The sequence below is a fragment of the Stegostoma tigrinum genome, chromosome 8, assembly GCF_030684315.1.
Source record: "Stegostoma tigrinum isolate sSteTig4 chromosome 8, sSteTig4.hap1, whole genome shotgun sequence".
Lineage (NCBI taxonomy): Eukaryota > Metazoa > Chordata > Chondrichthyes > Orectolobiformes > Stegostomatidae > Stegostoma > Stegostoma tigrinum.
In genome coordinates, this window is record NC_081361.1 from 54,466,413 (window position 1) to 54,479,430 (window position 13,018).

Here is a 13,018-nt window from a genome sequence, read left to right on the forward strand (position 1 = left end):
TCAAAATTGTTACACATGGCTTCAGACAGTCTTTTCTCTCCCCCCACCCCCAGGCCCCGTGTAGTAAACTTGTGTCTTTTGTCAAAGGAACACTGGCAGCATTGAGTGTATTTTCAGCGATCAGCTACTTTGGTAAGCAAACTGCAAAAATAAATATGATCTAGCAAGTTGAGTTTCACACATGGATACTGAAAACTCAGTGAGGGATCAACCTATCGCCACTTTACAGTACTTTTTCCAGTTGGCATGGCCATCACTGCAGCATTCTTGTTTGCGTTCTAAAGACTTTCAGAACTAACATGAATTTTCCACACACTAAATTTCCAACAGTTCTTGCTTCTGGGATTGGCTTCTTCAGGACTTCCTTTTTTGCCAGCCTTGATCTGTTGCAGACTGCTAAACTGAAGCAGCATAGAAGGATTGGAAGACTGCTAATGTAGCACCTCTGTTTAAAAAAAGGAAGGAGGCAAAAAGCAGATAACTACACGCTGACTAGCCTAACAGCTACTGTTGAAAAAAACGTTGGAATCAATTAAGGAAGTAACTGCATTTGGAAAATCATAAACAAATCAAGCAGAGTCAGTCTGGCTTCATGAAAGGGAAATCACGTCTGACTAGCGTAGTAGAGATTTTGAAAGAAGTCTCAACCAGAGCCGACAGAGAACCAGACGATGTGTTGTATTTGGACAATGAAAAGGTGTCTGACAAGGTATCTCACAAAAGATAAAGTCATAAACCCATGGAGTTGGAAGCAGTACGTCAGCTATTAGGCAAGCAGCAGCAAGTGGGGATAAGGGGTTCTTTTGTAGGTTGGCAACCTGCAACCAGTGGGAATCCACAGTAATCAGTGCTGGGAACGCAACTGTTTCCAATATATATGTTAGAGTTGGAGGATGGAAGCAACTGTACTGGAATTAAATTCGCAGATGACAAAAATAGGTGGAAAGACGAGTTGTAAAAGGGGTACAAACTGTTTACAGAGAGATGATAGATTAAGCAACTGGACAAAAAGTTGGCAAAATGGAGTATAATGTGCGAAAATGAGAAAAGTTATTCATTTTGGAAGGGGAAATAAAAGATCAGTATTATTTAAATGGTGGTATGCTGCGGAAAGCTAAAACATAGAGGACTAGGGATACTTGTGCACAAAACACAAAGCCAGCACACAGTTGCACAAGATAATCAGGAAGGCTTCTATTTACCTTCTACTTAAAAGGTAGCCCATTACTGAATGAGTTTTTCCTCCCAATCAGATTGCACTTTACGTGGGATAGGTCTGTTCTCTTCCACCTCAATAATTTTTTAAACTCTAGATTGTTTCTTATTCTTTTTAATAGCAAATCTAAATATTATGCTTCAATGGTTACCTACATGTTTACTATGGACAACTTCATGAATTTGACACAACTTACTCCTCAGAAACAAATCCAGCAATGCCTCCTTTCCTCTATTGCCAGAAATGTACTGTTCCATAAAAAAAATCCAGAATAGACCACAGGTGGTCATATTTGAGAACACAACATACCCTCACACCCCACTCTTTACACTGTCACTAGCTATATTTAGAAGAATTAGTGTCCACCTGTATCATTACTCTATGGTCTTGCACATACAAATTCAACACAAATTTGTTCCTCCATGGCTTTCTCATTAAGCGATTGTCTACATTACCCAACAGCATAACCACTCCTCTGTTGTTTGACAAAACTGGTTATGTCATTGGTGCCTCCAAGAAATCTTTGCTTGAGTACTGTAACATTTTCTTTAATTAGCACTGCCAATTGTCCTACTTTCTTGGTATCCCTAAACATCTTGATCCAGGATGTTTCAGTTTTCCCCCTCTTCTGAACAACTGTACTGGAATTAAATTCGCAGATGACAAAAATAGGTGGAAAGACGAGTTGTAAAAGGGGTACAAACTGTTTACAGAGAGATGATAGATTAAGCAACTGGACAAAAAGTTGGCAAAATGGAGTATAACATTCTGAACAACATTTTCTCAAATGACTTGCCATGTCTGCAGCTCTCCCATCTTATTTACCAGGCTTTATGTGTTTACATGTATGTATTACAGAACTCAATTACAGCTTGATACTTTGCCTAAACGTTACTCCAGAAAATGTCTATTCCTTGATCCAGCAACACATCTCATCCAATCCTTTGTGCACTTAATTTCTCTTCTCTAATGCTACATCCTGGTCCCTATCCCACTGTTAAAATTAATTAGTTTAAAATCTCTCCCACAGCACTAACAAACCACTCCACGAGGACACCAACCCTGGTCCTGTTGAGATGCAAATTCATACGAATTGTACAGATTTCACCTTGTCCAGAACCAGTCACGATATCCCACATCTATAAACCAGTCTTCAAAAGCCAACTTTCCAGCCATGCATTCACCAGTTTTTTCATGCTATTTTGCAATTACTAGCATGGGGCACCATAAAAGTCAAAATTTCAAACTCATGTTACTGGTTTCCCCAAGTCAAGAACAGTTTGTACATAAAGTTAACAATATCTGATGAAATCCAATATTGAGTGCAGTTCTGGTACCTTGAGAGCCACTGTAGCTTAAACTAATAGCTGCCACAGTTGAAATCATAACACAACCCAGTATATTCAGTGAGGTGAAAAATGTTCCAGCAGCAGCAACTTTCCAAAAGCACACACACACACACAACTACAATGAAGGAAAATACTCGCTCTCGTCAATATCAAAACTGTCAGATGTACAAGTATACTGTAAAGCCTTAAATAAATACCGTACTTAGAACATAATCTCATTATGCTTCTGAAGACAATTGACAAACAGAAGTTTATGATACACAATATTTTCTCTACAGGTAATACATATGCAGCTAAATTGGTAGTAAAGTTACAGGCAATAATCTACAAATTTTGGTAAACACCACTCATTTCAGAGGTCAATGTCCTAAAGCTGACATAAAATGCCTTGCAAAAACAAAAATTCAACACAAAAAGAGTGGTGTATCAACTTAGTAGGCCAGTATTCCCAGAATTTAAAATAATGCAAAAATTGCCACCAGCTTCTAAACTGAAGGAAATTGCAATTTAATTTGTCACAGAATATTAACACACGTGCTATCATTAAAGAAGTGCAAAATAACTGAAATCACGATAAATAACAGGGACCCCGATCCCTGTCCTGAACAAGGTAAACATAGAAAATATGCCATTCACTTTCCTTAATTTCCCTATAAACATCTCGAGCGGCTGCTCCGTTGCCCGTACAAAACTTCTACATGATTTCAGCCAAAACAGTAAATAGATTGCTTCGATTACCATCAGAAAGCCTGTAAACATACAGGAGGAAGGAGGCATGCAAATTATAAAATTTACCAAAAGGATGAGGTCACCATATTAATATGTCATGATTCTTTTTCAGAATAGAGTAAAAATAGATATTACGAATCTGGTTGTGCTATTCACAAAAGTAGTTCTAAATAAGTGATGCTTCCGTATAGTAAGTTATAAAAGTAGCACAACTTCGACAATAATTTCTTCAATTCTACGCATCTCTAACAATGTGGACTGCTCCCTTTAATGGAAAGTACATCATAAGGTGTGTCAGAGCCTAAACAGTGCGCAACTAATTTTCAAAAAGTTAATCACCACTGACACCTGCTGGCATTTTTGCATTTAAAACAAATCCAAAATCAATTTAAAATGTTTTTATATGCACTCTAGGAACCAAGTTAAAATTTCTTCCCTTCCACAACCACTTTCCCGCAACTTCATCCACTTCATTCCCATTCCATTTTTCTCCCATTTAATTCAGTTTCTCCCCCGCGACTTTAATGACCCTTCTATTTGTTCGACATCTTACGTTCTTCTCCCTATAACTGGCTGCCATCCTCGGCTTCTTTCTTCGCATCTTCCATATCTCTCTCATTCCAAAATTATAAATGAGAATACCTTGACAACTGCCTTAACATATACCAAGGGAAATCGGAAAAATCAAAAGGATTAGTTGCTGTTACACCACGAAGCCTTGGTCTTTCTTCAGTGAACTTGGGAGACACAAGGAGCATATGAACAGTGATGGGCAGTCAAAGACCTTGTGTGCTGCCTTCACAGTAACAGTGAAGGAGGTTGCAGTAGAATGTTTATTTACTTTCATGATCAATAGCTCCTTGCCTGCCACATTCAAATAATTGTCTCATGAGGCAAGGGCATACCCAGGCAAAATCAGTCCTTAATCTGTGTCAGGGTAGAACTGTTGCAGATGTTAACATTTTACAATTAGATCAGTAAGAACTGCTGATGCTGGAGTCAGAGATAACACAGTATGAAGGTGGAGGTACGCAGCAGAGGAGCAGGAAAGTTGACGTTTTGGAGTATCCTGAAATGTCAACTTTCCTGCTCCTCTGATGCTGCCTGGCCTGCTGTGTTCCTCCAGGTCCACACACTTAACATTTTGTGTTTGTTTTATGCAGACGGAGGCACAAGTAAACTCATCACATAGTTACCAGAACTCAGGGGAAAGTGAAATTTAAGGCCATACATAGTTTCTATTCCTGTCTTTCTCCCATTCGATCTCACCTTATCAATGATGGTCATTACTCCAAACATCTCAGTTCACTCATATTTTAACCTCCTCTATCCATTACATACAGTCCTTCCCTAGAAGGTTCTTTGAAATGTATCATGTCTCTGAAGATCCTTTTCCATTTGTTAGACCACAACCAGATTTTTTCCCCCAAGTTCAAAACACACTTTGAATAATAAATACATTAAAATTTATACGTTGGAAGCGACATACATAGCCCAAAAACCAATTCTATATCAAAACATATTACAGGAAGTAGCATTATTTTGTCTATGATTATGGATAAATATACTCAAAAAAAGGAATTTGGGGTGAGAAAAGCATACGTTATATATTTTGGTGAACAATGTTGCTTTAAAGCCTCTCTTCTTAGCATAAATTTGACAAGCCACGCAAGCTTGTGTTTTTTTAAAAAAGAATATAAGCTGGATTGATTAAAGGATACTGCAATAGGATTTGTAATGTTTAAAATGCAGTTTTGCCAAACAAAATTATTGTTTCTCCCTATTTTGAGATAGAAATGCATTTGAAAAGTTTTTTCGGCTTTAAAAATAATCTTATTAACAACAGATAATAATGCTTGCAGGGTCAAGCAATTCCAGGTTAGTCCTTAGACTTGTTCACAACCACATGTTCTGTTGCTTCCATGATACGCCCAGATGCACCAGTGATTATGATGTTGGGAGTGCTAGTGTTGGACTGCAGAGGACAAAGTCAAAAATGACACAACACCAAGTTATAGCCCAACAGGTTTATCGGAAAACACCAGCTTTCAAAGCTCTGCTCCTTCCTCAGGTGTAGTGTGGAAGAGGAGGTGTACAGACACAGAATTATAAAGCAGAAAGGTAGTAAATCTAAAAATGGCTCACTGACTTCCTCCTGTTGAATCTTTAATCAGTTAGACAGGAGATGCAGGTTTTTAATTGATTAAAACACAAATCCCTGAATTTCTTTGTGGCCATTGCCCCGTGATAATTAAAGGCTTTATCAGTGAATATATCAGACAATGCACTTTCAGTGCAAGGCCTTGTTTAGATGGTGCAGTGGGGTCACCTGCAGTATGACATGAACCCAAGATCACGGTTGAGGCCACCCTCGCGGGCACAGAACTTAGTTATTAGCCTCTGCTCAGCGATTTTGTGTTGTATTGTATCTGAAAGTCTGCCTTGGAGGACATGTACCTGGAGGCTGGAGGTTCCCTCCCCCTCGCCAAGATGTTTGTGTATTTGTGTACAATGTTTTATTTTGTTCAAAAAAAACACACCAGCCTGACTCCAGATTAAAACAAACAGATTTTAAACAAGGCCTCACACCTAAAATGTACCGTTTGACTGGAGACATCACCTCTTGTATAAGCTGATAAAACCTTTAATATTCTCAGGGCAATGACTTTAAAGATATTCTGGGATTTGCATTTTAATCAATAAAAACCTGCATCGCCTTTCTAATTAAAGATTCTACCGGAGGCGATCAGTTAACCATTTTTAAGTTTGTTACCTTTCTGCTTACAAATTGTGTGTCAGTATACCTCCTCTTCCACACTTCACCCATGGAAGGAGCAGAGCTCAGAAAGCCAGTGTTCTCAAATAAACCTACTGAACTATAACCTGGTGTTGTGCGATTTTTGACCAGAGTGACCAAACAGAGGAGGAGACTCAAATATAGGAAAAAGGTCAAGAATAAAACTGCTTTTTAGAAAAACACTGGAATATTTAATTAACACATTTGTGCTCCAAAAAGGAACAGCTTCAAGAAATAGCTTCTTGCTTACCTTGACTGTTGATTGCATTTGTATCACCTACATTTTCTGGTTTGCTAGTCAGGGCGTTCACCATAACCTTCAACCTCTCCCTAAGGTTTGACATTTGACTGCTGTGATTCTGCAGAGAGAAACAAACAATATTAACAAAAAGGTATTTAAGATGATCAGCAATTAACAGACATGAATCATCATTAATTTTTGGAAGCTGCTCACAGAATTCATAAACCTATAGTGATAAAAATGTGCACTTTGAAGGAGAATACAACAGTTTGGAATCTTATCTACACAGGAAAATGCTGCATCCAAAACAGCAGATTGCATCAATCTTTATCTGGGCTATTACAAGGTATCCAATTTCAGGGGCATCCCGATGTCAAATCATCATTCTTCATGTTTTTCTTCTTTGAACTATAAGACTTCAAGATGCACTGTAGAAATTCACCACGACTTTTTATACAGAACCTATTAAATTCATAAACAAAAGACAAGAGAAGCAGACACATGGAAATACCATCACTGCAGGTTCCTCACTATTCCGACTTGGAAATACATCATGGATCCTTCACTGTTGTTGAGTCAAAATCCTGGAACTCTCTCCCTAACAGCATTTAGCATGCACCTACACAAAATGAACTACAGCAGTTCAAGAATACAACTCACCAATCACCTTCTCTAGGGCTGGTATAGGTAGCAAGGGCCACATTCCCTGAATGACTATTTTAAATAAGTGCTAAAAGAAACAAAGGCATCAACAGTTACGGCAAATAAGCACAACTGGGTGGGGATGTCCTAAAATCCTGGGGAGTCCCAGAAAATATACCTGCATGGTCTTCAAAATTATCTTAATTATATTTCCTATGCAATAGCCAACCAAACTGAAAACAGCAGCAAGGCCAGAACACAACTGCCAGCAGTCTTGCAAAATATGGCCATGCAGTCCATTCCTGCTCCTTTTGGTTCATAGGTAGTGTTATGAAAAGCACTTAGCTGCTCGGTTTGATTGCTCTAGTCTCCAGTTAACAGTCAGCCAACATTAATTATAAACCAGTGTTTCACATGCACAGCGGAAACCAGATTTAAACATCAATCAACGGTGCCACACCTTGAGTGGGATGCAAACGTGCTTGTCAACTTAATGCCACAGAAGTGGCAGCTAGCACAAATGCAGGAGGTTCGGGTTGCATTCAATTTACTTTGAAAAGTCAAGGGAGGGATATTGTTACTATTATAATCAGAAATTGTAATCTTACTATAACAAAACTTGAAAAATGTCATATGTATATTGCGGTGTAACATCTGCTGTAATCACAGTAGAATCTTTTCCACAAAAATTTCGTCTCTCAAATCTGAGCACAGTGATATTCCTTCAGGAAAGCATCAAGTCTCTGGCTGTAAAACCTTCAGAATCTATACCACAAGCTTTTTAAAAAAGGAGTTTTTGCAAGAAGAGCAATAGCAACTCGGAAAGAGCCTGGAATTGGGAAGAAGCTGGAGGATCCAGCAGCAGACAGACAGAACCAACCAGTGATTTCAGCAGTTATTTTAAACTTCATTCTCTTCCATTGTTGTTGCTCTTCAAATTACAGCTAAGGTCGCTTCCTACTCTTGTTGACTGATAGAATTCAGTCTCTTATTTTAAAACTTGTACTAGCTTCAAAAGCTTGAAACATATTTAAAATGGAAGATTTGCAAAACATAATTTCTAGAATTCCACTAAATGGTGGAAATGTCTTTTTTTTGATAAAATTGTGCTCTATCATTTTGCCCTACGGAAAATCAGTACTTCATCCATCTATAAAAATGCAATTTCTGATTGGGCATCCAGAATTTGAACAAGTTTCCCAATTTTCTGCTTTAGAAACTGTTCAGTGAAATGAAGGACGACTTTTAAAAATTAACTATTTGCAGAAAAGTGCAAACTACCATTTACCTAATCTGATGACTCATAGCACTCACAGCATAGATGCTCACATTATTCCTCAAATCATATGACTGCATAAATGTGTAGTGTGGACACATTTGATAATCTGGACTCTTAGCAGTACTCTTCTATAATCTTTCCTGAGTATATAAGCTTAGGATATCCTCACCTCTGCTTGTCATGATCCTTGCTGCTGTATTAAATATTTTAGTGCAGCACAATATAAAGGCTGATCTAGGAATGTATTAATATATTAAATAAAGAAAGAGATTTATAGATAGTTTAAAGCAACGCAAACAAAGCAGGCGAATGAACCAGTTGAGTTCAATTATCCCAAAATAAATTAAACTGAAATAAAGATAATGCACAAGTTTATGGCTGCATTTTCTTTTGGGAGTATATCCGAAATTGTTCCCAAGAACAGATCTAGTCATTAAGAAACATTACTTAATTTTGCTCAATGAATTGCAACGGGACAAATAACTGATGATGGTAGAATAAAGAGGAAATAATCACAACAGTTATTTTCAAAAAGACAGACAGAAAAGTGTTTCATTCCGAGAGCTTTATAGGCAATGTCCTAAGTGGCAAAAGGCACCTTATAAATGCAAGCTTTCAGTTCGTTACCCTGATGAAGAATCAAAAGGTAAAGTGCAGTGCCTATAATAACAGAACCAATAAAAAAATTAGCAAAGCAAACAACAGACTAGCAGTGGTGATTTCTTTTTTTAAAGAGAATAAGGTGGTTTTCTATAACTGCAGATGAAAAATGATGCATGAGGTCAGAGTCCTCCAGATTATGACAGAAATCAGGTTTATAAAAAGGAAGAGGAAAACAAGTTTTGCTCAACTTACACAAGACACGTTTTCGATCTCAGCTGGAGTACTATGTACAACCTGGGTGCCACACTTTAGCAAGAATGATACTGCACTGAGAACAGTGCAAAAAAATAGTTTATGAGAACAGTCACAAGGTTCAGAAACTTCAGTTAGCGAGGAAGAACTGTTCCAACTGAAGATTGAGAATCAAATGGCACAAACTTCAAACATTTTGCAGACAAATCAAATAGAGAACCAAGGAAAGCAGTTTCTCACAGAGCCTTGCTTGATTGGGGCCTGGAATACATAACCTAGAAATGTGACAGCAACTGGAGGTGAGGCAATGAGGAGGGCATTAGATGATTATTATATAGAAACAAAGTGTAGAGTTATAGGGAAAAGGTATGAGATTTAAACAAAGCCAAAATGGTCTGACAGTCGGTGTTGACACAATGTGCAGAATGGCCTCATGATTACACAGTAACAGTTTTGTGATTCTATAATAACAATTAGGAAAAACAATAAAGAAAATGAATGCAGCGATATCAAAATAAATAGTTATGGTGTATCACAAAGTTAAAGAATAGGTTACAGATTCATAAACTGATAATGGGGGTAATTTAGTTCAGGTTGAGAAATGAATAACCATCATATATCTGTTTAACAAATGAAGGTGAAAATTTTGTTCGGCAAAAGGTATTAGGGGCAACAAGTCATAAGGAAGGTATATGGTGTTAGGCCATGAATCAGCCATATGGTGGAACAGCTATATGGTGGAACAGGGTCGACAGCCTGAACAGCTAAGTCCTGTTCCTATGTGCAAAGTAGACAGGGATAACAAAACCCCTCAAAATGCTTCAATCCATTTTAAAATTACAATTTACTTCAACTTATGGAGAGAAAAGATAGTGCTACACCCCATTCAAGAAAGGAGAGGAAACAACCAGATAACAATCGATCGATTAGACAATCATTTTTGAGCAAAATCTCGATCATCATAAATTCAGATTAGTCAGCATTTAGACCTATGTTGAATGATTAAGAACAGCCAGCACAATTTTATTTTTCAGAATGAAAAGCAGCATGGATTTTATGCCTTAAGAGCTTAAGCAATTAGACTAAGCACACAAGTTATAAAAAGGTTATGCAAGAGTTGGGGAAAGACTGGCGACACGTGCAAATTAATGCATGGATTGAGAGGAAAAATTAGTTAATCTTGCATGTAGTAAAAGGGAGGCATTGAATGTTATATAAGCTCTCAGCTGCATTTCAAACATTCGTTTTCTTTTGGATGAGGCACTCCATGATTTGAATTTGGCTAGTCAAATGAATGGGCACTACCAGGTCTGTCCACTGGTATTGTGGATTCTCAAACCTATTTTTTGTTTATTTAAAAGTGATCTTAAATTTTTTGGTGAATCTGTAACATTACAACTCAATTTATAGACAATTTATGAGGAACAGTTCTTCCAGAGTCAACAGATGTGCACAAATATTTATTTCACCTCTTTACACAAGGGGTTTAAATCCATTCAGATTCAAATCAAACAAGACATGCAGATTTCATGGATTAGTGCAGGACTTGTAGAGCAAGAGAACACTTTTGGAAATCAGCCACAGAGGTTATTGAGAGAGAGTTTGGAATACAGATATCCTTATCCAAATTCCTAATAAGCACCCCTCTCTCATAATTCTACGCAAGGTTTTAATTCACCAAAGCAATCTCAAATTCACAATTAACAATTTGCTTCAGTTAAGACTCCAAGTTAGAGACCATTAAGGCACATTATGTTTTCTTTTGAAGATGAGATAAACAAATCAGATTTGATTTGGATATTCAACCAACAGATCTAGTTCTGATATTGGAGCCTAAAGCTCAACACAACAATTAACAAATTTCTCAACTACATACTTAAGTATAGGGACAAAGAAAAACTGAGCCCAATTAACACTAACTCTGGAAATTCAGTTTGGTTAACTTAAAATGTTCACTAGCTTTAAAAAACTGACTGTCATGAAATTATTTTTGGTCAGCATTCACGTTCAGTTATTTTTCTTCTAAGCTAAGTCTTTGAAATCTCAAATTTAGACATATTTAAGAGGCACAGGTGGTGCAATCAATCTAGTTTCATTTCGTAATTGACCTTCAGCACAGCTATGTAGAAGCTAACAGCATATTGCTGCTGGGCATGCAATAAATGTCAACTGGATGTAGTTGAGAAGCCTTTGTGGAAACAACTATTGGCAGCAATTCCCTCTTATGAGTTACAAGTTCTAATTAGCATATCTACAAGCAGCATAGTTTGACATTTCCAAAGTCCATTAAGTATATTTGTTCTGCTGGCTCATTATACTTTTGTAATGAATTGATGCTGGAAAAACCACCCTAAACAGCTTACATAAATGTCAAGTTACCTGTTCTTGTTAAAATGCACGATTGGTATTTGGTTTGCTTTGTAGCTAGAATGACCACAAACAGTGACAATTTTAAAAGGTGGACACGAGATAAAGCATATCCTCTCCCAACTATGGAAAATTAAACCACTGGCTTTGTGAGCACATCAAAAGAAACCTTAGCCTTAGAATTAGAGGGGGTAAATTTAAAACTGAAGATGAGGGGACATTTCTTCAGCCAGAGAGAGTGGTGGGATGGTGGAATTTGTTGCCACGGAGTGCAGTGGAGGCTGGGATGTTAGATACCTTCAAGGTAGAGATCGAAAATTCTTGATCTCCCAAGGAATCAAGGGCTATGGGGAGAGTGCAGGTAACATAGAACATTACAGAACAGTACAGGCCCTTCGGCCCTCGATGCTGTGCCGACCTGTCATACCGAACTCAAGCCCATCTAACCTACACTATTCCATGTACGTCCATATGCTTGTCCAATGACGATTTAAATGTACTTAAAGTTGGTGAATCTACTATCGTTGCAGGCAAAGCGTTCCATTCCCTTACTACTCTCTGAGTAAAGAAAATACCTCTGACATCTGTCCTATATCTTTCACCCCTCAATTTAAAGCTATGCCCCCTCGTGCTCGCTGTCACCATCCTAGGAAAAAGGCTCTTCCTATCCAACCTATCTAACCCTCTGATTATTTTATATGTTTCAATTAAGTCACCTCTCAATCTTCTTCTCTCTAATGAAAACAGCCTCAAGTCCCTCAGCCTTTCCTTGTAAGACCTTCCCTCCATACCAGGCAACATCCTAGTAAATCTCCTCTGCACCCTTTCCAAAGCTTTCACATCCTTCTTCTAATGCGGTGACCAGAACTGCACACAATACTCCAAGTGCGGCCGCACCAGAGTTTTGTACAGCTTCACCATAATCTCTTGGTTCCGGAACTCGATCCCTCTATTAATAAAAGCTAAAACACTGTATGCCTTCCTAACAGCCCTGACAACCTGGGTGGCAACTTTCAAGAATCTGTGTACATGGACACCAAGATCTCTCTGCTCATCTACACTGCTAAGAATCTTACCATTAGTCCAGTACTTTGCCTTCTGGTTACTCCTACCAAAGTGCATCACCTCACACTTGTCTGCATTAAACTCCATTTGCCACCCGTCAGCCCAGCTCTGCAGCTTATCTATGTCTCTCTGCAACCTACAGCATCCTTCATCACTGTCCACAACTCCACCGACCTTAGAGTCGTCTGCAAATTTACTAACCCATCCTTCTACGCCCTCATCCAGGTCATTTATAAAAACGACAAACAGCAGTGGACCCAACACCGACCCTTGCAGTACACCACTAGTAACTGGTCTCCAGGATGAACATTTCCCATCAACTACCACCCTGTCTTCTTTCAGCAAGCCAATTTCCGATCCAAACTGCTATATCTCCCACAATTCCATTCCTCCGTATTTTGTACAATAGCCTACTGTGGGGAACCTTATCCAACACCTTGCTGAAATCCATATACACCACATCAACCGGTTTACTCTA

The 13,018-nt window shown here is 38.2% G+C and overlaps 1 protein-coding gene across 1 annotated transcript in view; it reads right to left on the reverse strand.

The window, feature by feature from the left end:
- Positions 1-13,018, reverse strand: part of efcab14 (EF-hand calcium binding domain 14) — a 68,178-nt gene that overhangs the window by 23,020 nt on the left and 32,140 nt on the right. The window contains exon 8 of the mRNA XM_048539541.2: positions 6,342-6,450. Coding sequence (XP_048395498.1) covers positions 6,342-6,450 — 109 coding nt within the window. The remainder of the gene's footprint in view (positions 1-6,341; positions 6,451-13,018) is intronic.